Below are 25,797 nucleotides of genomic sequence, written 5' to 3' on the forward strand. Positions count from 1 at the left end.
CAGAGCACTGTACTAAGCGCTTGGGAAGCACAAGTTGGCAACATCTAGAGACGGTCCCTACCCAACAGCGGGCTCCAAGAAAATACTTGTACCAATAAGAATCAGTGTGTTTTGCAACCCACAGATGCAGCATGGCTCAGTGGAAAGAGCCCGGGCTTTGGAGTCAGACGTCATGGGTTCAAATCCTGGCTCCGCCAGTTGTCAGCTGTGTGACTTTGGGCAAGTCACTTGACTTCTCTGGGCCTCAGTTCCCTCAACTGTAAAAATGGGGATGAAGACTGTGAGCCCCCTGTGGGACAACCTGATCACATTGGAACCTCCCCAGCGCTTAGAACAGTGCTTGGCACATAGTAAGCGCTTAATAAATGCCATCATCATCGTCATCATCATCATCATGAGTATGTTAGCCCAGTGTCCTGTGGCTCACACATTACCAGAAAGCAAAGCAAGCAAGGAGGCCAAGGCCAAAGAGCATCCACCACAGCCCAAGGTTTTACTAGAGAGAACAATAGACAGGCTGAGATCCTTGACATTGTCTAAAATAATAATGATGGCATTTGTTAAGTGCTTACTATGTGCAAAGCACTGTTCTAAACGGGGGGGGGGATACAAGGTGACTAGGTTGTCCCACGCAGGGCTCACAGTCTTAATCCCCATTTTACAGCGTGGCTATTGAGAAGCAGCGTGGCTCAATGGAAAGAGCACGGGCTTTGGAGTCAGAGGTCATGGGTTCAAATCTCGGCTCTGCCAATCGTCACCTGTGTGACTTTGGGCAAGTCACTTAACTTCTCTGGGCCTCAGTTACCTCAACTGTAAAATGGGCATGAAGACTGTGAGCCCCCTGAGGGACAACCTGATCATCTTATAACCTCTCCAGAACTTAGAACAGTGCTTTGCACATAGTAAGCGCTTAATAAATGCCATTATTACTATTATTATTATTTACAGATGAGGTAACTGAGGCTCAGAGAAGTTAAGTGACTTGCTCCAGGTCACACAGCAGACATGTGGAGAAGCCAGAATTAGCACCCATGACCTCCGACTCCCAAGCCCATGCTCTTTCCACTGAGCCACGCTGCTTCTCAATAGCCACGCTGCTTGCCAATGCCATCTGTCAATATTGTACATATCTATTCTATTTATTTTATTTTGTTAATGTGTTTTGTTTTGTTCTCTGTCTCCCCCTTCTAGACTATGAGCCCACTGTTGGGTAGGGACCGTCTCTATGTGTTGCCAACTTGTACTTCCCAAGCGCTCTGCACACAGTAAGCGCTCAATAAATATGACTGATTGATTGATTGATTGATTCATTAATAATCTTCAGTGAACACCTACCGCGTACAGAGTATTGTACTGGTCACTTGAGAAAGTACCACAGGACAAGAAGTAGCAGAGCCTAGTGGGCCCTGGGAGTCAGAGGGCCAGGGTTCTAATCCTAGCTCTGCCACGTGTCTGCTCTGTGACCTTGGGCAAGTCACTTCACTCCTCTGGGCCTCGGTTTCCTCATCTTTAAAATGAGGATCCAAAACATGTTCTCCCTCCTAATTAAAACTATGAGTTCTATCTTGGACAGGGACTGTGTCTGGCCCTATTATCTTGCACTGACCAATCAATCAAACAGTGAATGGTATTTAGTGAGTGCCTATTACTGTGTGCTGAACACTGTACTAATCGCTTGGGAGAGTGAAATACAGCAGCATGGCTTAGTGGGTTCTAATCCCGGCTCTCCCACTTGTCTGCTGTTTGACCCTGGGCAAGAAACTTAACTTCTCTGTGCTTCAGTTACCTCATCTGTAAAATGGGGATTAAGACTGTGAGCCCCACGTGGGACAACCTGATTACCTTGCATATCCCCCAGGGCTTAGAATAGTGCTTGGCACAACCAGTGCTTAGAACAGTGCTTGGCACATCCAGCGCTTAGAACAGTGCTTTGCACATAGTAAGAGCTTAATAAATGCCATCATTGTTACTATGAAAGTGCTTAACAAATACTACCATTATTATCATTATTATGTAGGACAGGGACTGTGTTCAACCCAGTTAACTTGTATCTACCCCAGCTCTTTGAATAGTGTCAGGCACATAGTAAATACTTAGCAAGTACTGTTATTATTATTATTATTATTGTTATTATTATTATTTTAAAGTACTGTTATTATTATTATTATTTGAAAGTAGGTAGGTACTGATGATCCCTGCCCACAAGGAGTTTACAGACTAGAGGAGGAGGGTTACTACCCTGTTCTTTTTTTTTTTAATGGTAGTTGTTAAGCACTTACAGTTCCAGACACTGTACGAAGCGCTGGGGTAGATACAAACCAGTCAGATTGGACAGAGTCTCTGTACCACAGGGGGCCTACGGTCTTAATCCCCATTTTACAGATGAGGTAACTAAGGCAAAGAGAAGTCAAGTGACTTGGCCAAGGTCACACACTCAGCAGACAAGTGGAGGAGCTGGGTTTAGAACCCAGGTCCTTCTGTTTTCCAGGCCTGTGGTCCATCCAATGGCCACACCGCTTCTTTTGGCACCTAGCATTCATTCCTTCAATCGTATTTATTGAACACTTACTGTGTGCGAGAACAGCACTAAGCACTTAATAATGGTATTTGTTAAGTGCTTACTATGTGCCATGCACTGTTCTAAGCGCTGGAGTAGATACAAGGTAATCGGTTTGTCCCATGTGGGGCTCACAGTCTTAATCCCCATTTTACAGATGAGGTAACTGAGGCATAGAGAAGTGAAGTGACCTGCCCAAAGTCACACAACTGACAAGAGGCAGAGTTGGGATTAGAACCCATGACCTCTGACTCCCAAGCCTTGCTCTTTCCACTAAGCCAAGCTGCTTCTAACAAATGTAATTACTATTACTAATTAGTAGACATATCCTTGTCATCAAGAAGCGTACAATCTAATGGGGAGAAACACACTCTAAAGTATATTTCAGATAGGACAGATTCATTCATTCATTCAATCGTATTTATTGTGTGCTTGCAGAGCACTGTACTAAGCGCTTGGGAAGTACAAGTTGGCAACATCTAGAGACGGTCCCTACCCAACAGCGGGCTCACAGTCTAGAAGGGGGAGACAGACAACAAAACAACACATATTAACAAAATAAAATAAATAGAATAAATATGTACAAATAAAATAAATAAATAGAGTAATAAATATGTACAAACATATATACATATGTACAGGTGCTGTGGGGAGGGGAAGGAGGTAAGGCGGTGGGGGGGGGGGGCAGGACAGATCTAACAGATCATTACTCTCCCCTACTTCAAAACCTTGTTGAAGGCCCATCTCCTCTGAGAAGCCTTCCCTGACTAAGCCCTCCTCTTCTCCCACTCCCTTCTACACCGCTCTTACTTGCTCCTTCATTCATCCTCCCTCCCACCCCACAGCACATATGTATATATCTGTATATATTTATAATTTATGTATTTATCTATCTATCTATCTATCTATATTTATATTAATGCCTGTCTCCCCCTCTAGACTGTGAGCTTGTTGTGGCCAGGAATGAGTCTGTTTGTTGTGATAGTGTACTCTCCCAAGCGCTTAGTACAGTGCTTTGCACACAGTAAGTGCTTAATAAGTATGACTGAATGAATGAACCAAGAGCTCCAAGCAATTTTATTTATTATTATTATTATTATATGTTGCCAACATGTACTTCCCAATAAGCGCTCAATAAATACGAGTGAATGAATGAATGAATAATAATGATAATAATTGCGGTATTTATTAAGCATTGCTATGTGCCAGGCACTATACTAAGCGCTGTGCTTATTTTGTGTGGAGAGAATCCTATACTAAGTGCTTGGGAGAGTACAATACAACAGAGTTGGTGCACACAGTCTTGAGGGGGATGCATGATACGACAGTTATCTCCCCCTTTTAGACTGTGAGCCCACTGTTGGGTAGGGACTGTCTCTATATGTTGCCAATTTGTACTTCCCAAGCGCTTAGTACAGTGCTCTGCACATAGTAAGCGCTCAATAAATACGATTGATGATGATGATGATGATGATGACAGTTCCAAGACTATCAGAGCAGGAGAATGAATCACACTCCCCCAAGTAGCTTAAGACACAAGAACATCCAGTGTCATTATCGGATCGGACCAGTGGTCCATTCAGCCCATTATTCTTTCTTTGACAGTGGCAAGAGCCTGATCGGAGGAATTACGTCACTGTGGCCCTTGCTGACTGACAGTTGAACCTGCTGGTTAGAGATTGGGCCTTCAACAGTCCAAACTTCCCTCCCACAGTCCAAGTTTCCCTCTTATAACCCATTATGCGTCCATTAATTTGTCCAAACGTTCTAATCAATCAATCATCATCATCATCATCATCATCAATCGTATTTATTGAGTGCTTACTATGTGTAGAGCACTGTACTAAGCGCTTGGGAAGTACAAACTGGCAACATATAGAGACAGTCCCTACCCAACAGTGGGCTCACAGTCTAAAAGGGGGAGACAGAGAACAAAACCAAACATACTAACAAAATAAAATAAATAAATAGATATGTACAAATAAAATAAATAAATAAATAAGGGGGAAGGGAAGGAGGTAAGATGGGGGGGAAGGAGAGGGGGACGAGGGGGAGACGAAGGAAGGGGCTCAGTCTGGGAAAGCCTCCTGGAGGAGGTGAGCTCTCAGCAGGGCCTTGAATCAATCAATCAATCGTATTTATTGAGTGCTTACTGTGTGCAGAGCACTGTACTAAGCGCTTGGGAAGTACAAGTCGGCAACACGTCCTTCTGACTCCCGGGCCTGTGACCTTGATGACCTAGAGAAGCAGCATGGTTTCGTGGAAAGAGCCCGGGCTTTGGAGTCCGAGGTCAAGGGTTCAAATCCCGGCTCCGCCAATTGTCAGCTGGGCAAGTCACTTCGCTTCTCTGTGCCTCAGTTCCCTCATCTGTAAAACGGGGATTAAGACTGTGAGCCCCAAGTGGGACAACCTGATCACCTCGTAGCCCACCAGCACTTAGAACAGTGCTTTGCACATAGTAAGTGCTTAACAAATACCATCATTATTATTATTAGTGGAAAGAGCAAGAGCTGGGGAGTCAGAGGGCGTGGGTTCTAATCTCTGCTCTGCCACTTGTCTGCTGTCTGACCTTAGGTGAGTCACTTCATTTCTCTGGGCCTCAGTTACCGACCAGTATTTTCTGCTGCTACCTGCTCTGTGAAGAGATGCTTCCTTTTCCTGATTTTGAAGCTACGATCTCTGAGATTCAGTAGGTGTCCATTCCTCCTGTTGAAGGATTTGTGAACAACGATTCTATGTTCTCTAAGCCTTTACTCTTCATAATTTTGCAAATTGCTGTTTCCTGCTGCTTACCCAGCACCCAAACAGTGACAGGAGCCCAGTTGCCACTGTCACTTTACCTTAATGTCACCAAAGGGCACCTCTATATACGTATATATGTTTGTACATATTTACTACTCTATTTATTTATTTATTTTACTTATACATATCTATTCTATTTATTTTATTTTGTTAGTATGTTTGGCTTTGTTCTCTGTCTCCCCCTTTTAGACTGTGAGCCCACTGGTGGGTAGGGACTGTCTCTATATGTTGCTAACTTGTACTTCCCAAGCGCTTAGTACAGTGTTCTGCACACAGTAAGTGCTCAATAAATATGACTGATTGATTGATTGATTGATTGATTATGAGGTGGCTAAGCGCTCAATAAATATGATTGATTGATTGATTAATGAGCAATTAGTGCTGAAAACCCTCTGTCCTATAGTCAAGAGTCCAAGGCTGGTGCGGGTCCCTGGGAGGGGCACTAATGCCGACATTTCCGAGCATTCCTAGCTATTTGTTCCTAACACTGTTTCATTCATTCATTCAATCGTATTTATTGAGCGCTTACTGTGTGCAGAGAGCACTGTACTAAGCGCTTGGGAAGTACAAGTTGGCAACATCTAGAGACGGTCCCTACCCAACAGTGGGCTCACAGTCTACAAGGGGGAGACAGAGAACAAAACAAAACATATTAACAAAATAAAATAAATAGAATAAATATGCATTATTCTGTATATAATAATAATAATGGCATTTATTAAGCGCTTACTATGTGCAAAGCACTGTTCTATGTGCTGGGGAGGTTACAAAGTGATCAGATATATGTATATTATACATAAATATTATTGTATAATTATATTGTACATATTATACATACATACATATTATTATATGTATTATTCTGTAATAGCCTGGCACCCCAATATCGTTTTCTAGTTAGTCTCAGAACACTGGCGTTAGGGTGGCCATTTGACCAGATTTGAATCAGGCAGTCTGACCTGTCACCAGTATGGCACTGGATGCTTTTCAATCCCTCCGTCGAGTCTTTGGCAGCAGAGTTCCTAAAATCAAAGACTGAACTAGATCGTCCACTCACAGGATGATGATGATAATGATAATAAAATAAAACCAGTTGTGGTATTTCTTAAGTGCCTACTATTTGCCTATCACTGCATTAAGTGCTGGGGGAGATACAAGATAATCAGTTCAGGCACAGGCCCTGTCCCATGCAGGTTTTGCAGTCTAAGTAGAAGGAAGAACGGGTATGGAATCCCCATATTGCAGGAGAGGAAACTGAGGCACCGAGGAGTGAAGTGACTTCCTGAAGCTCAGACAGCAGGTAAGTGGCGCAGCTGAGATTAGAACCTTCCTTTCCTTCCTCTCCCCATCGTCCCCCTCTCCATCCCCCCATCTTACCTCCTTCCCTTCCCCACAGCACCTGTATACATGTATATATGTTTGTACATATTTATTACTCTATTTATTTATTTATTTATTTTACTTGTACATATCTATTCTATTTATTTTATTTTGTTAGTATGTTTGGTTTTGTTCTCTGTCACCCCCTTTAGACTGTGAGCCCACTGTTGAGTAGGGACTGTCTCTATATGTTGCCAATTTGTACTTCCCAAGCGCTTAGAACAGTGCTCTGCACACAGTAAGCGCTCAATAAATACGATTGATGATGATGATGATGATTAGAACCAGGTTCTCTGACTCTGATCTGGCAGGAGGAATGCAATCAATCAATCGTATTTATTGAGCGCTTACTGTGTGCAGAGCACTGTACTAAGCGCTTGGGAAGTACAAGCTGGGAACATACAGAAACAGTCCCTACCCAACCGTGGGCTCGCAGTCTAGATGATGATCAATCAATCAATCAATCATATTTATTGAGCGCTTACTGTGTGCAGAGCACTGTACCAAGCGCTTGGGAAGGACAAGTCGGCAACATACAGAGACTCTGAAACTGGGGGTGGAAGGGGTGCTCAGGGTGTTCTCCCTGGAGAAAGCCTTCAGGATCATGGAAAGTCCAAATTCTTCTGGAAAATCGTGCCTGTGATGCCAAAACGTTAGGCTGCTTGCCCATGGAACACCCGACTTCTCATCCAGGTTGTACCAGGACTGCCAGTGGTCTCCTTATTTGGAGCCCTGCTTTTTAGTTTCATTTTTTTATGGTATTGGTTAGGTGCTTATTATGTGCCAGGCACTGTTCTAAGCGCTGGGGTAGATGCAAGCTAATCAGATTGGGGAAGCAGCGTGGCTCAGTAGAAAGAGCACGGGCTTTGGAGTCAGAGGTCATGGGTTCAAATCCCAGCTCCGCCAATTGTCAGCTGTGTGACTTTGGGCAAGTCACTTCACTTCTCTGGGCCTCAGTTACTTCATCTGTAAAATGAGGATTAGGACTGTGAGCCCCCCGTGGGACAACCTGATCACCTTGTAATCTCCCCAGCACTTAGAACAGTGCTTTGCACATAGTAAGCACTTAATAAATGCCATTATTATTATTATTATTGGACACAGTCCATGTCCCACATGGGGCTCCTTATCCCCATTTTAAGATGACGTAACTGAGGCCCAGAGAAATGAAGCGACTTGTCCAAGGTCACACAGCAGAGTCGCGGAGGCGGGACTAGAACCCTGGTCCTTCTGACTCATTCATTCATTCAATCGTATTTATTGAGTGCTTACTGTGTGCAGAGCACTGTACTAAGCGCTTGGGAAGTACAAGTTGGCAACATATAGAGACGTTCCCTGCCCAACTGTGGGCTCACAGTCTAGAAGGGGGAGAACAGTCTAGAAGGGGGAGACTGGGCCTGAGCTCCCAGGCCAGTGCTCTATCCGCTAGGTTACACTGCCTCTCCCATTGGCGCCATTTGCAAGCAGCGTGGCTCAGTGGAAAGGGCCTGGCCTTTGGAGTCAGAGGTCACAGGTTCAAATCCCGGCTCTGCCAATTGTCAGCTGCGTGACTTCGGGCAAGTCACTTCACTTCTCTGCGCCTCAGTTCCCTCATCTGTAAAATGGGGATGAAGACTGTGAGCCCCCCATGGGACAACCTGATCACTTTGTATCTCCCCAGCACTTAGAACAGTGCTTGGCACATAGTAAGCGCTTAATAAATGCCATCAATTATAATTATTATTAATTATTATTAATTATTACCAGAGAACTCTTCAACCAGATGAACATAGCTAGTGGTTCTGAGCAAACGCTCTAACTGGGGGGATTATCAGTGGTGGTAGGGTTGAAGAACATTTTTATTCAGTATCCACTAATTGCAGTGTCCTTTGCCAAGAACCTAGGAGGCACAAAACCAACAAGTAACAAGTTTCCTGACCACTGGGGTGCCTGGCTTAGTGGGTAGAGCACGCGCCTGTGAGTTTGGACCTGGGTTCTAATTCAGCTCCGCCACATGTCTACTGTTTGAACTTCAACGAGTTAACTTCTCTGTGCCTCAGTTACCTCATCTGTAAGAAATGGGGATGAATGTAAGGCCCAAGTGCTTTTTAATCTACCCCAGTGCTTAGAACAGTGCTTGGTACATAGTAAGTGCTTAATAAGTACCATGATTATTATTATTATTAACCATGAAAGAACTTTGAAGATGTCAGCTAGCCAATCGGTTAGTCAGCCAATCATATTTATTGAGCACTTACTGTGTGCGGAGCACAGTACTAAGCGCTTGGGAAAGTACAATATACCAATATTACAGATACATTCTCCACCCACAACTAGCTTACTAGAAGCAGCGTGGCTCAGTGGAAAGAGCCCGGGCTTTGGCGTCAGAGGTCATGGGTTCAAATCCCGGCTCCACCACTTATCAGCCATGTGACTTTGGGCAAGTCACTTAACTTCTCTGGGCCTCAGTTACCTCATCTGTAAAATGGAGATGAAGACTGTGAGCCCCCCATGGGACAACCTGATCACCTTGTTAACCTCCCCAGTGCTTAGAACAGTGCTTTGCACATAGTAAGCACTTAATAAATGCTATCATTATTATTAGTAGTAATCTGAAGCACGCCTCCTATTTCATTAGTTTAGGGTTGGCAGAATTCCCAGCATCCCAGAGTTAGGATAATGCATCTCCAACTGCACCGAGGGTACAGTGAGGAAAAGGGAACTAACTGAACATTAGGCCCAAGATTGTTGACCTGGCAGAGAAGAAAGAGTTGGGTGCTTCTCACAAGGTCAGCCCACCAGAAAGCCTGGCAGGAATGAAAGTGATTTTTTTTTTTTTTACTATAAAGACAGAGAGATGGAATCCATGAGGATGCTAACGTGCTAAGGAGACAGAATGAATTGCCCCCAAAAAACCAACGAGAAGAACGCTAATACTATATTTTGCAGCCAAACCTTTTGAAAATGCTACTCCCCATTCGAGATCAAATATATTATTCCAGGGGCTCAGAGTGGGAGGAGAGAAGATTAGGGCCTAGCACAAACCCTAGGTGATCTAATAATAATAATGGCATTTCTTAAGTGCTTACTATGTGCAAAGCACTGTTCTAAGCGCTGGGGAGGTTACAAGGTGATCAGGTTGTCCCACGGTGTGCTCACAGTCTTAATCCCCATTTTACAGAAAAGTTAAGTGACTTGCCCAAAGTCACACAGGTGACAAGTGGTGGAGCCGGGATTTGAACCCACGACCTCTGACTCCAAAGCCCGGGCTCTTTCCACTGAGCCACACTGCTTCTCTTACTATTCCTTCATTCATTCATTCAATCAATCATATTTATTGAGTGCTTACTGTGTGCAGAGCACTGCACTACGTGCTTGGGAAGTACAAGTTGGCAACATATAGAGACAGTCCCTACCAAACAACTGGCTCACAGTCTAGAAGGGGGAGACAGACAACAAAATAAAACATATTAAAAAAATAAAATAAATAGAATAAATACGTACAAGTAAAATAGAGTAATAAATACGTACAAACATATATACGTATATATGGAGGAGAAGCAGCGTGGCTCAGTGGAAGGAACCCGGGCTTCGGAGTCAGAGGTCATGGGTTCAAATCCCGGCTCCACCACTTGTCAGCTGTGTGACCTTGGGCAAGTCAATTATCTTCTCTGGGCCTCAGTTACCTCATCTGTAAAATGGGGATTAAGACTGTGAGCCCCCTGTGGGACAACCTGATCATCTTGTAACCTCCCCAGCGCTTAGAACAGTGCTTTGCACATAGTAAGCGCTTAATAAATACCATTATTATTATTATTATATATACAGGTGCCATGGGGAGGGGAAGGAGGTAAGGCGGGGGGGATGGGAAGGGGGAGAGGAAGGAGGGGGCTCAGTCTGGGAAGGCCTCCTGGAGGAGGTGAGCTCTCAGTAGGGCTTTGAAGGGAGGAAGAGAGCTAGCTTGGCGGATGTGCGGAGGGAGGGCATTCGGGCCAGGGGGAGGATGTGGGCTGGGGGTCAACAGTGGGACAGGCGAGAATGAGGCACAGTGAGGAGATTAGCGGCAGAGGAGCGGAGGGTGCGGGCTGGGCTGTAGAAGTCCAACTTGTACTTCCCAAGTGCTTAGTACAGTGCTCTGCACACAGTAAGCGCTCAATAAATACGATTGATTGAATGAATGAATGAATGAAGGAGAGAAGGAAGGTGAGGTAGGAGGGGGCGAGGTGATGGAGAGCCTACTACTCACTGGTCCTCATTCATTCAGTCAATCAATCGTTCAGTGGTATTTACTGAGCACTTACTGTGTGCAGAGCATTGTACTGAGTGCTTGGGAGAGTACAATAATAATAATAATAATGGTTCTAGTTAAGCACTTACTATGTGCCAAACACTGTTTTAAGCACCAGGAGTGATATACGTTAATGAAGTTGGACACAGTCCCACATGGGACTCACACTCCTATCCCTATTTTACAGATGAGGTAACTGAGGCCCACAGAAGTGAAATGACTTCCAAGGCCACACAGTAGACAAGTCGCGGAGCCGGGTTTAGAACCCAGGTCCTTTTGACTCTCAGGCCCGCTGCAGTGTTGGTGAACCCATTCCCTGCCCTCACCCAGCTTACAGTCTAGATGGGGAGACACAATAGGACAGTCTCAAAACTTTCAGAGCGGGTATAATATAGCGGAGTTGTTAGCCACGTTCCTTGCCTGTGATGAGCAGCTTCCGCTGCTCCCCCATCCCCCCGGCTTTCCCCCTTCCCTGCAGCTTTTCCCACTTTTCGGTGCCCTCTCAGTACTCACAGGGCTCGTGGATTCCCGGGTGGTCGCTGAATTCCAGGACGTAGAGATGCCTCCCCTTCACGCTGCGGCCGATGCTGTAAATCTTGGTGATGTAAGGGCACTCGTTCTGCACGTTGAAAAGCGTCCTGACCAGATCCTCGTATCGGTGGTGCTGAAAGGTCACCGAGGTCACCAGCTTGGAGAGCAGCAGGAGCCTGAAGAGAGCTGGGAGCAGGTCGGACATCTTCCTCCACGGACTCACGCCGAACCCACCGGCCCAGCCTCTCCGCCAAGGAATCCTGGCCTCTTTTCCCTTCAAAAGCCGAGTGTGCGGAAACTAGTTCTCTCCAGTTTCTCACAGCCAAGTGCCAGCCCACCTGGGAGGGGAGTGGGCTGTCCAGGATGGGCTGGAAAATGCGTCCCCTGCTCCACTTTGGGGAATAATTTACAGCTCTCAGTACCCACCCACCTCTCATCCCCTTCCCTGCTATTGCCTCCCCAGCCAAGGAAACGTTTCAGAGACATTTCCCAGACTTGGACAGTTTCACTGATTCCGGTTCATTGATTAACTGGCCCGCAAACAGACCCTGGAAGCCTCTTCTAACCCTTTGTCTCCTGGACAGCGGGAGGACGATTTGCCCCCGTTCCAGGTCTACGGAGCCGTGGGCGGCTACGGCGAAGCGTGTTGAAAGAAATCATTTTTAAACTATATTCAATTTGAATTTAGGCGCTGCACTCCCAAGGCCGAATGCCTCGAAACTCACAGTGAAAGGCTAAGGGAATCAACTCAACAGGGAGAGGAACCAGGTTTCCCTAGGTTCACTGCCACTCTGAATAATAACAAATTACTGCGGTGCTCATTAAGCACGTACTATATTCTAAGCACAGGGCTAAGCGCTGGGGTTTACATCAGAGACAGTCCCTGCCCTAGTTGGGGCTCAGAGTCTAAGAGGGGAGGATAAACAGGTATGATTGAATCCCCATTTTACAGATGAGGGACAGAGAAGTTAAGTGACTTGTCCAAGATCACCAAGTAGTTAAGTGGTGGAGTCAGAATTAGAACCCAGGTCTCCTCTCTCCCAATCCTAGTCTCTTTCTAGTAGGCCACACTGTTTCTAATGACAAACACACTCAGGAGTTACCTCTGCTGGCCTCTCTCTCTCTTTTTCTTCACTGTAATTCAACCAAACATTGGCTCCTGCTCTGGTCTTTAGTCTATTGACCCTGGTGAACTCTCTAAAAACACTCTTTCCTCATTGCCCTATCATCATCATCATCATCAATCATATTTATTGAGCACTTACTGTGTGCAGGGCACTGTACTAAGCACTTAGGAAGTACAAGTTGGCAACATATAGAGACAGTCCCTACTCAACAGAGGGCTCACAGTCTACTGTTACTCATCTCTCTTCCCCTAACTTTGCATTCTCTTTTAATAACCAAGTGCATTCTTCATTTTCCTCCTAATTGTAAAGAGGACAACCATCCATCTCGTTTTATACCTGACAGTCCTTTGTTTGTTGCTGTTGTTTTTTATGGTGTTGTTAAGCGCTTACTATGTTCTAGGCACTGCACTAAGCACTGGGGTAGATAGAAGATCATTCATTCATTCACTCAGTCATATAGCCCGTTTTGGGTAGGGACTGTCTCTATATGTTGCCGATTTGTACTTCCCAAGCGTTTAGTACAGTGCTCTGCACACAGTAAGCGCTCAATAAATACGATTGAATGAATGAATGAAGTGCTTACTTCATTGCTGGACACCGTCCCTGCCCCACAGAGGGCTCGCGGTCTTAATCCCCATTTTACAGATGAGGTAACTGAGGCCCAGAGAAGTGATTTGCCTAAGGTCATACAGCAGGTAAGAGGCAGAGCCAGGATTAGAACCCAGGTCCCCTATCTCCCAGGCCCTTGCTCTTTCCACTAGGCCACATTGCTCCTCTAGACCACACGGTTCTCAGATGGTGTTTGCCCTGTCTGATACTTACACAACACCAGATGCCTGGATTCTGGGTATTTTTATTTTCATCAACCAGCTTCCTTTCATTCATTTAATCATATTTATTGAGCACTTACTGTGTGCAGAGCACTGTACTAAGCGCTGCCTGAGGCCTGAGGCTCACAAGTGATGCTTGTGCATGTAGGCAAGGCTAAGTTAACTCTCATATGGGCTTGGAGTCATTAGATTTTGGTGAGATAATAATGATGATGATGATGATGGCATTTATTAAGTGCTTACTATGTGCAAAGCACTGTTCTAAGTGCTGGGGAGGTTACAAAGTGCTCAGGTTGTCCCACGTGGGGCTCACAGTCTGAATCCCCATTTTACAGATGAGGCAACTGAGGCACAGAGAAGTGAAATGACTTGCCCAAAGTCACGCAGCTGACAATTGCCAGAGCCGGGATTTGAACCCATGACCTCTGACTCCAAAGCCCGGGCTCTTTCCACTGAGCCACGCTGCTTCTCTTGTGTCTTTCCTAATTTAAAACGTAATGAAACAGCATCGCTTAGTGAATAGAGCCTGGGCCTGGGTTCTAATTCTGGCTCTGCCGCATGTCTGCTGTGTGACCTTGGGCAAGTCACTTCACTTCTCTGGGCCTCAGTTACCTCATCTGTAAAATGGTGATTATCTAGTAGTAGATAATAGTAGATAGTAGAGTGTGAGCCCCATGTGGGACGGGGACTGTGTCCAACCCACTTAACTTGTACCTACCCCAGAGCTTAGAATAGAGCTTCGTAGTAAGCGCTAAACAATTATCATAATTATTATCATTATTATTATCTTTTCAAGTCTGGCATTGAGGCTACTAATGCTATATTAAGCTTGGCTTTTAGTTAACAAAAAGCTGCTCTGTGGCTGCGCTGGAATCTTAAAATCTGTAAAATATTGTTTTAATTCCAGGGCATATTTTTTACCTTAGAACAGCTATTACCTATGTTCCAAGGCACAGATAATACTTGATGTATTTTCATGTTTATTATGACAGATACCTTGTTGTGGGGTCTGTCTTAGCCCAGGGCTCTGGGCTGCAGCCCCTGAATAATAATGATGACATTTGTTAAGCGCTTACTATGTGCGAAGCACTGTTCTAGGAGCTGGGGGATACAAGGTGACCAGGTTGTCCCATGTGGGGCTCACAGTTTTAATCCCCATTTTATAGATGAGGTTAACTGAGGCTCAGAGAAGTGAAGTAACTTGCCCAAGGTCACACAGCAGACATGTGGCGGAGCCGGGATTAGAACCCATGACCTCTAACTCCTAAACCCGGGCTTTTTCCACTGAGCCATGCTGCTTCTCTAATAGATAAGCCCTGAAGCCCCTTGTGTTAATCTGACTTAGTTCCCCTGGACATGGTAGGGGTAACTCAGTAGCTCTATTGCCCCACTAGACTGTGAGCTCGTTGTGAGAATATGTCTGTTTGTTGCTATATTGCACTCTCCCAAGCACTTAGTACAGTGCTTTGCACACAGTAAGCGCTCAATAAATACGATTGACTGAATCACTGGATAAGGGAGGCAGCTCAGACCAGTGTCGGTGACATAATGATAATAATGATGGCATTTGTTAAGCACTTACTATGTGCAAAGCACTGTTCTAAGCGCTGTGGGGGATACAAGGTGATCAGGTTGTCCCACGTGGGGCTCACAGTCTTCATCCCCATTTTACAGATGAGGTAACTGAGGCTCAGAGAAGTTAAGTGACTTGTCCAAGGTCACACAGCAGACATGTGGCGGAGCCGGGATTCAAACCCATGACATCTGACTCCAAAGCCGGTGCTCTTTCCACTGAGCCACGCTGCTTCTCAAAGTTCTGGCTTCTGCAGACTTCCATAAAAGCCTCTGTGTGGTGTAATTATGTCATGTAAAACACATAACATATGCAACGTAACATACGTTTGTTTCTTCTGGGTCAGCGTGGAGTCTTGTCTTATGCCGTCGAGTCATCTCTGACCCTTAGCGACACCACGGACACATCTCTTCCAGAACGCCCCACCTCCATCGGCAATCATTCTGGTAGGTTAGCCATGGAGTTTTCTTGGTAAAAATATGGAAGTAGTTTACCAATGCCTCCTTCTGCATCTTCACCCTTGATTCTCTTCCATGTTGCTGAAACTCCTCACCCTGGGCTTCCAGGCTGTCCATCACCTCGCCCCCTCCTACCTCACCTCCCTTCTCTCCTTCTCCAGCCCAGCCCGCACCCTCCGCTCCTCTGCCGCTAACCTCCTCACTGTGCCTCGTTCTCACCTGTCCCACCGTCGACCCCCGGCCCATGTCATCCCCTGGGCCTGGAATGCCCTCCCTCCCCACATCCGCCAATCTAGCTCTCTTCCTCCCTTCAAGGCCCTACTGAGAGCTCACCTCCTCCAGGAGGCCTTCCCACACTGAACCCCCTCCTTCCTTTCCTCCTCCTCCCCCTCTCCATCCCCCCCGCCTTGCCTCCTTCCCTTCCCCACAGCACCTGTATATATGTATATTTGTTTGTACGCATTTATTACTCTATTTATTTATTTATTTTACGTGTACATATTTATTCTACTTATTTTATTTTCTTAATACGTTTTGTTTTGTTCTCTGTCTCTCCCTTCTAGACTGTGAGCCCACTGTTGGGTAGGGACCGTATCTATATGTTGCCAACTTGTACTTCCCAAGTGCTTAGTAAAGTGCTCTGCACACAGTAAGCGCTCAATAAATATGATTGAATGAATGAATGAATGCTACCCACCACAGGTGAGTTTTGACTTGTAGCAGATTGCCTTCCACTCGCTAGCCGCTGCCCAAACTAGGAGTGGAATAGGTGTTGTATTTATTGAGCCTTACTCTGGGCAGAGCACTGTGCTGAGCACTTGGAAAGTACAATTCAGTAACAAACAGAGACAATCCCTACCCAACAATGGGTTCACGGTCTAGAATCGGGGAGACAGACAACAAAACAAAAGAAAGCAAGTAAACAGGCATCAATAGCATCAATTTAAATAGGGTTATAGATAGAGTGGAGAAGCACTGTGGCTCAGTGGAAAGAACACGGTCTTTGGAGTCAGAGGTCATGAGTTCAAATCCCAGCTCCGCCACTTGTCAGCTGTGTGATTTTGGGCAAGTCACTTCACTTCTCTGGGCCTCAGTTACCTCAACTGTAAAATGGGGATGAAGACTGTGAGCCCCCTTTGGGACAACCTGATCACATTGTATCCTCCCCAGCGCTTAGAACAGTGCTTTGCACATAGTAAGTGCTTAACAAATGCCATTATTATTATTATTGATAAAATACATAGAATAATAAATATGTACAAATATACACAAGTGCTGGGGGGCGGGGAAGGGATAGAGGCATGTCTGCCACTAATCTCCTCACCGTGCCTCGTTCTCGCCTGTCTCGCCGTCGAACCCCAGCCCACGTCATCTCCCTGGCCTGGAATGCCCTCCCTCTGCCCATCCGCCAAGCTAGCTCTCTTCCTCCCTTCAAGGCCCTACTGAGAGCTCACCTCCTCCAGGAGGCCTTCCCAGACTGAGCCCCCTCCTTCCTCTTCCCCTCCTCCCCCTCCCCCTCCCCCCCCAGCACTTAGAACAGTGCTTGGTAATAATAATAATAATGATGGCATTTATTAAGCACTTACTGTGTGCAAAGCACTGTTCTAAGCACTGAGGAGGCTACAAGGTGATCAGGTTGTCCCACATAGGGCTCACAGTCAATCCCCATTTTACAGATGAGGTAACTGAGGCTCAGAGAAGTTAAGTGACTAGCCCAAAGTCACACAGCTGTCAAGTGATGGAGTCGGGATTTGAACCTATGACCTCTAACTCCAAAGCCCATGCTTTTTCCCACTGAGCTGCTTCTATACATATGTACATAGTAAATGCTTAACAAGTACCATAGTTATTATTATTATGCACATGAACAGATGGGTTAAAACTCCACCAGTATAAGACACCCCGTGCTGAGGCCTCCCAAGAGGGAATGGAAATAAAGGTGCCTGACTTGAAATGAGCTGGTGGCTCATGGTTTTCTACACTGCAATTCTGTGGGAGTGGGAGCAATAACGATTATTATTACCACCTCCCAAGTTCTTAGTACAGAACTACACAATCAGTGGACACTCAATAAATGCTATTGAGTAACTAAATGACCTCAATCACCCCTGCTTCTGGCTACTGCCCTACTTTCCCTCTCCCTTCTCCACATTCAAACTCGTGGAATAGGTTCTTTATGCCCCCGATCAACACTGCATTTCCTTCATTTTTTTTCTTGGCTTCTTCCATCTGGCTTCCATTCTCACTGTTTTATTATAACTTGTCTTCAAAAGGAGAGCTAAATCAATCAATCAATCAATCAATCGTATTTATTGAGTGCTTACTGTGTGCAGAGCACTGTACTAAGCGCTTGGGAAGTACAAGTTGGCAACATATAGAGACAGTCCCTACCCAACAGTGGGCTCACAGTCTAAAAGGGGGAGACGGAGAACAAAACCAAACATACTAACAAAATAAAATAAATAGAATAGATATGTACAAGTAAAATAAATCATCATCATCATCAATCGTATTTATTGAGCGCTTACTGTGTACAGAGCACTGTACTAAGCGCTTGGGAAGTACAAATTGGCAACATATAGAGACAGTCCCTACCCAACAGTGGGCTCACAGTCTAAAAGGGGGAGACAGAGAACAAAACCAAACATACTAACAAAATAAAATAAATAGAATAGATATGTACAAGTAAAATAAATAAATAAATAAATAGAGTAATAAATATGTACAAACATATATACATATATACAGGTGCTGTGGGGAAGGGAAGGAGGTAAGATGAAACCTCCTTCTTTGGTCAAATCAAGGGTCTCTTCTCTGTCTTCAATCTCCCCCCAACAGTCAACCTTGCTTCTCCCCTCTGCTTCTCCTTTGGGGCATGTCCTCCAGCCTTAGGGACAGTGGTATTAATAATAATAATGACATTTATTAAGCACTTACTATGTGCAAAGCACTGTTCTAAGTGCTGGGAAGGTTACAAGGTGACCAGGTTGTCTCACGGGGGGCTCACAGTCTTAATCCCCATTTCACAGATGAGATAACTGAGGCACGGAGAAGTGAAGAGACCTGCTCAAAGTCACACAGCTGACAATTGGTGGGGTCAGGATTTGAACCCATGATCTCTGACTCCAAATCCCGTGCTCTTTCCACTGAGCCACGCTGCTTCTCTTTCGCCTCCAAGAACTTCTTCCGTAACTTCTTCTCCTGCTCCATTTTCTCCACCCTCACCCTCAGCTTTGCATGCCAGGGAGAGGAGCAGCATGGCCTAGTGGATAGAGCATGGATCTGGGTGTTGGAAAGACCTGAGTTTTAATTCCAGCTCCAGCACAAGTCTGCTGTCTTCTCTCACTCCCTTCTGCGTCACCCTGACTTGCTCCCTTCATTCATCCCCCCTCCTACCCCCAAAGCATATATTCAACCGTAGTTATTGAGCGCTTACTGTGTGCAGAGCACTGTACTAAGCGCTTGGGAAGTACAAGTTGGCAACATATAGAGACGGTCCCTACCCAACAACGGGCTCACAGTCTAGAAGGGGGAGACAGACAACAATCGATATATTATATCGATATGTTATATCGATATAATAATGATGATATAATAATATATGATAATAAATAGCATAATATAATAATGATAATAAAAATTGTGGTTGTTAAGCACTTACTAGGCGAAAAGCACTATTTGAAGTTCTGGGGCATATAAAAGATTTTCAGATTGGTCACAATGCCTGTCCCTCAATCTAAAAGGGAGGAAGAACTAGAATTTAATCACCGTTTTACAGGAGAAGAAAATGAGGTACTGAGAAGTGAAGTGATTTGTCCAGGTTTTCCCAGCAGGCAGGTTTCAGTCTCTTTTTCTTCCTATTTCAATCCATCATATTTATTGAGCACTCACTGTACGCAAAGCACTGTACTAAGCACTTGGAAGAGTACAATGCAACAGAGTTGGTAGAGAGGTTCCCTGCCCACCGTCTCTAATCTGGGTCTACTTCTCCCTTGCACTGTAAAGTCTTTCAAGGCAGGGACTCTGCCTTTTCCTCTCCCAAGTACTTAATAAATACTATTGTCATTGATTGATTGACAGTGCTACCAATGCTGAGATTCTATCCCCTCCCTACAATACAGCAGAATCTGTAGACATGGTCCCTGCCTACAAGGAGATTACAGTCTAGGGGGAAAGGAGAGGCTGCTGCTCAGGCTGCCCCCAATATCATCAGTGATATTTATTGAGTGCTTACTGTGGAGGAGTGTTCTGAGCACTTGGAAGAATACATCAGGATCCTCACCTCTGCTGCTACTGACAAGTACTACTCAGTTTCAGTATTTGTTTATTCATTCATTCAATCATATTTATTGAGCACTTATTGTGTGCACAGCACTGCACTATGTGCTTGGGACAGTACAATATAACAATAATAATAATAATAATGGTATTTATTAAGCACTTACTAGGTGTCAAAAACGTTCCTAAGAACTGGGGTAGGTACAAGGTAATCAGGTTGATTACAGTCCCTGCCCCACATAATAATAATAATGATGGCATTTATTAAGCACTTACTATGTACAAAGCACTGTTCTAAGTGCTGGGGAGGTTACAAGGTGATCAGGTTGTCCCATGGGGGGCTCACAGTCTTAATCCCCATTTTACAGATGAGGGAACTGAGGCCCAGAGAAGTGAAGTGACTTGTCCAAAGTCACACAGCTGACAACTGGCAGAGCCGGAATTTGAACCCATGACCTCTGACTCCAAAGCCCGAGCTCTTTTCCACTGAGCCACGCTGCTTCTCTGCAGTCTTAATCCCCATTTTACAGATGAGGGAGCTAAGGCCCAGAGAAGTGAAGTGACTTGCCCAAGGTCACGCAACAGAAAAATGGCACAATCAGGATTAGGAGCTATGAACTTTTGACTTCCAGACCTGTGCTCTATCCACTCAATACGCCTTGCTGCTAACCACATTCCCTGCCCACAATGAGCCTACAATCTAGAGGGGAGTAGGAGAGCAGGGGCATTCCCCCAGCTCAGGACCTGTTTCTATCTCCCTTCCTCACTCACCTGGCCAAAAAGGCCAAATAATAATAATAATGGCATTTGTTAAGCGCTTACTATGTGCAAAGCACTGTTCTGAGCTCTGTGGGTATACAATCAATCAATCAATCAATCAATCGTATTTATTGAGCGCTTACTATGTGCAGAGCACTGTACTAAGCGCTTGGGAAGTACAAATTGGCATCACATAGAGACAGTCCCTACCCAACAGTGGGCTCACAGTCTAAAAGGGGGAGACAGAGAACAGAACCAAACATACCAACAAAATAAAATAAGTAGGATAGAAATGTACAAGTAAAATAAATAAATAAATAAATAAATAGAGTAATAAATATGTACAACCATATATACATATATACAGGTGCTGTGGGGAAGGGAGGGAGGTAAGACGGGGGGATGGAGAGGGGGACGAGGGGGAGAGGAAGGAAGGGGCTCAGTCTGGGAAGGCCTCCTGGAGGAGGTGAGCTCTCAGCAGGGCCAGTATACAAGGTGATCAGTTTGTCCCACATGGGGCTCACAGTCTTAATCCTCATTTTACAGATGAGGTAACTGAGGCTCAGAGAAGTTAAGTGACTTGCCCAAGGTCACACAGCAGATGTGTGGCGGAGCTGGGATTTGAACCCACGACCTCTGACTCCAAAGTCCGTGTTCTTTCCACTGAGCCACGCCAAAGGGAGAAGAGCTGAATGGTCAGTGTCACCCTAGGCCCTTGGGTTGCCACTCAGCCCTTTTCCTTAATATTTTCTGCTCATCACCAAGCCTATGGGCAAGACGGCTCCCTGCCTCAGTGGATGGACTGCAACAGGGTCAGGTCCTAATAATAATTTTTAAAAAGGCATTTACTAAGCACTTACTATGTGCAGAGCACTGTACTAAGCACTGGGGTAGATGCGAGATAATCAGGTTGGATACTTCTAGACTGTAAGCTCGTTATGGGCACGGAATGTGTCTGCTAATTCTGTTGTATTGTACTCTCCCAAGTGCTTAGCACAGTGGTCTGCACATAGTAAGCACTTGGTAAATGACGTTGACTGATTGATTGACTGATATGATCCCTGTTCCACGTGGGCCTTATAGTCTGAGTAGGAAGGAAGAAGAATTCATCCCCCTTTTTTAGATGAGGAAATTGAGACGCAGAGAAGTTAAGGGACTTGTACAAGGTCACAGAGCAGACAAGTGACAGAGCCAGGATTAGAACTCAGGGCCTGTATTCTTGCCACTAGGCCATGCTGTTTCCCCTAGAGAGGAGGAAAATGAAGGAGAGGAGGAGGAGGAGGCCTTCCCAGACTGAGCCCCCTCCTTCCTCTCCCCCTCCTCCCCCTCTCCATCCCCCCGCCTTACCTCCTTCCCTTCCCCACAGCACCTGTATAGATGTATATATGTTTGTACGTATTTATTACTCTATTTATTTATTTTACTTGTACATATCTATTCTATTTATTTTATTTTGATAATATGTTTCGTTTTGTTCTCTGTCTCCCCCTTCAAGACTGTGAGCCCATTGTTGGGTAGGGACCACCTCTATATGTTGCCTACTTGTACTTCTCAAGTGCTTAGTACAGTGCTCTGCACACAGTAAGTGCTCAATAAATACGATTGATTGAATGATTGATTGAGGAAGAGAAGGGGGAGGAGGGAAGGAAGGAGGAAGAGGAGAAGGAAGTGCAATGGGGGAAGGAGAATGAAGAGAGGAAGGAGAAGGAGAGGAAGAAGAGGGGGAGGAGGAATAAGGGGAGGAGGTGGAAGAAGGGGAAGAGGGGAGGAGGAAGAAGGGGAGGAGAAAGAGAGGAAGGAAGAAGGGGGTATGGAGAAGAAGGAGAGGAGAAGGAAGAGGGGGAAAGGTGTGGGAAGAGGAAGAAGGGGAGGAGGAGGAGGAGGATAGGGGAGGTGGAGAAGCATAAGAGGGGTTGGTTATTCCCCTCACGACATTCTTCTTCTGGGTCAGACTCCCTGCTGGTGCCAGCAGCGAGGATCGGGAAGGAGGGAGGACGTGGTTCCAGAAGCAAGGTGCAGGTAGGCCTGGCCTATGTCAGGGGACACATCCAGTCTGCTGTCTTTGAACTTTAGCCTTCTGGATTCCCGGCCTGGCTGGCGTGGGAAGCGTGCACGAACAGCACTAGTGCATTTGAATTTCATTTCTGGCTGTTGCGTCCAAAGTCTGAACCGATTCACATGAGTCAACAAAAACCTCTGCCGCCTCCTTCTTTGTCTTTAGAATCGGGTATTGCTGGCTGGCCCTCTGACACAGCCCCTGGCCTCCAGGCAGGAGAATGCTACCCCGGTGGGTGTTTATTCTCCTTAAAGATCTCCAGGGATGGAAATCCTCTAGCTTTCCCAGCTGACCCCATTCCATCTCAACCAGTTTTTCTACGGACAAATACTCCTTAAATTTCTCCAGTGGCAATTTATCTCCAGTAAGTATTTGTGTTGATGTCAGTCCCTAGTTAGGCCCTCATTGTAAATGATTTATTTATATTAATATCTGTCTCCCCCCTGGACTGTAAGCTTGTTGTGGGCAAGGAACACATTTGCCAATTCTGTTAATAATTAATAATAACAATAATTCTGATATTTGTTAAGTGGTTACCATGTGCCAGGCACTGTATTAAGCACTGGAGTGGATACAAGGAAATCGAGTTGGACACAGTCCCTGTTAACAATGGGGCTCACAGTCTTAATCTCCATTTTACAGATGAGATAACTGAGGCACAGAGAAGTGAAGTGACTTGCCCAAGACCACACAGCAGACAAGTGACAGAGCTGGGATTAGAACCCATGACCTTCTGACGCTCAGGCCCATGCTCTATCGACTATGCTTTGCTGCTTCTCTTTGATGCTTAGATGCTGTATCTTCCCTATGCCTACTTTGAGACTCATGGGGCAACCTGATTATCTTGTGTCTGCTCCAGCCCTCAGTACAATGCTTGGCACATAAATAAGCACTTAACAAGTCCATTAAATAAAAACCGTCTCTCCCAGACAGTGGCACATCCAGGTCTGTGAGATTCACTTGAGCTAAGGCCAGAATTGGATTGGTTCAGGATTCTCCTAATAATAATAATAATAATTGTGGTATTTGTTAAGCACTTCCTAGTTGCTCCTGAGGGTTTCCTGAACCCAGAACCCTCTGCCACCCAACCACGAAGTCCCTGCTCACCTGAATTGTCCGGCGGCTACAGCCCAAGTCAAGGTCACGGGGAGGGAAAGGATTGGGCCAGCAGTTTGCTTTATCCAAGGGGAACCCTCTTCTTCACCGGTTGCTGATGGAAACCAGCAAATGTCCCACTGAGGGGTCAGAGGTCACGTTAGGCACGTCGCCGCCAGCTTGGGTTCAGTTTCCCTCTCTTGGAGGCCGTCATCTGAGTGTAGCTGAAGGTGGAGGGAGTCTCTAGATTGTAAGCTCATTGTGGGCAGGGAATGTGTCTGTCTATTGTTGTATTGTACTCTTCCAAGCGCTTAGTACAGTGCTCTACACATAGCAAGCGCTCAAGAAATATGACTGAATGAATTGGAGGAATGAAGGGTTCTCCAAAGAGGGAACAAATCAAAACTTGTTCCAGAAGAAGAGACCCCGTGTGCAGAATAATAATGATGGCATTTCTCAAGTGCTTACTATATGCCAAGCACTGTTCTAAGCACTGGGGGAGAAACAAGGTAATCAGGTTGTCCCACATGGGGCTCACCGTCTTAATCCAAATTTTACAGATGAGCACAAAGAAGCTAAGTGTCTTGCCCAAAGTCACACAGCTGACAAGTGGCAGGGTCAGGATTAGAACCCATGTCCTCTGACTCCCAAGCCTTTGCTCCTTCCACTAAACCATGCTGCTTCTCTCAGAAGGCTCCCCTCTCCTACTACAACTAGTAGAACAGAGGTAGGAAAGGGCAAATTAACAATTCACTTCCCACTCAAGTTCTGCAGATCCTGAGAGGCGACTGAGTCCCCCACTATGCACATAGTGATGGGAAAGACAGGGGGAGGACAGGGTTTGGTTGGAAGGATAAGGAGTTCTGTTCGGGAAATGTTAAGTTGGAGATGTCAACGGGACATCCAAGTAGAGATGTCCTGAAGGTAGGAGGAAAGGCAAGACTGTAGTGTGGTCTAGTGGAAAGAGCACAGACCTAGGAGTTTGAGGTCCTGGTTTCTAATCCTAGGTCTGTCACTGGTCTGCTGCGTGACATTGGGAAAGTCACTTAACTTCTCTGTGCCTCAGTTACCTCATATGTAAAATGGAGATTAAGACTGTGAGCTCCATGTGGGGCATGGAATGTACCCAACCTGTTTATTTCATAATTACACAAGTGCTTAGTGCGGTGCCCGACACGTAGAAATGGCTAAATGTGGATAGAGAAATGAGCATTAGCATGAATATAAATGATGAAAAATAGAAACAAGTAAATAAACAGATTATACCGGGATTCTCAGGGAGTTGATGTTTGACCTGACAAAGAAGATGGAGGGGTCATGGGTAACGGGAGACATAATTGTTCAAGAGGACTTTTGTGAATTTGAGGATCTGAGTCCATGTTTCCCCACCCCTCAATAACCTCCAATGGTTACCCCTATGCTTCCACATTAAATGGAAACCCCTTACCAATGGTTTTAAAACACTCCAACAGCTCACCCCCTTCTAGAGAAGCAGCGTGGCTCAGTGGAAAGTGAAAGGGCTTTGGAGTCAGAGGTCATGGGTTCAAACCCCAGAGCCACCAATTGTCAGCTGTGTGCCTTTGGGCAAGTCACTTCACTTCTCTGTGCCTCAGCTCCCCCACATGTAAAATGGGGATTAAGACTGTGAGCCCCCCATGGGACAACCTGATCACCTTGTAACCTCCCCAGCGCTTAGAATAGTGCTTTGCACATAGTAAGCACTCAGTAAATACCCTCCTCTAGACTGTGAGCCCGTTGTTGGGTAGGGACCATCTCTATATGTTGCCAACTTGTACTTCCCAAGCGCTTAGTACAGTGCTCTGCACACAGTAAGCACTCAATAAATACGATTGAATGAATGAATGAATAAATGCCATTAACAAACAAACAATTTTGTTTCTCTAATAATAATGGCATTTATTAAGCGCTTACTATTTGCAAAGCACTGTTCTAAGTGCTGAGGAGGTTACAAGGTGATCAGGTTTTCCCACAGGGGGCTCACAGTCTTAATCCCCATTTTACAGGTGAGGTAACTGAGGCACAGAGAAGTGAAGTGACTTGCCCAAAGTCACACAGCTGACAAT

At 45.5% G+C, this 25,797-nt stretch overlaps 1 protein-coding gene across 1 annotated transcript in view; it reads right to left on the minus strand.

Annotated features, from left to right (window-relative positions):
- Positions 1 to 11,929, minus strand: part of CPN1 (carboxypeptidase N subunit 1) — a 91,109-nt gene extending 79,180 nt beyond the window's left edge. The window contains exon 1 of the mRNA XM_038744035.1: positions 11,520 to 11,929. Coding sequence (XP_038599963.1) covers positions 11,520 to 11,742 — 223 coding nt within the window. The 5' untranslated portion in view covers positions 11,743 to 11,929. The remainder of the gene's footprint in view (positions 1 to 11,519) is intronic.
- Positions 11,930 to 25,797: the final 13,868 nt, after the last annotated feature.

This window comes from Tachyglossus aculeatus, chromosome 3 (assembly GCF_015852505.1).
Source record: "Tachyglossus aculeatus isolate mTacAcu1 chromosome 3, mTacAcu1.pri, whole genome shotgun sequence".
Lineage (NCBI taxonomy): Eukaryota > Metazoa > Chordata > Mammalia > Monotremata > Tachyglossidae > Tachyglossus > Tachyglossus aculeatus.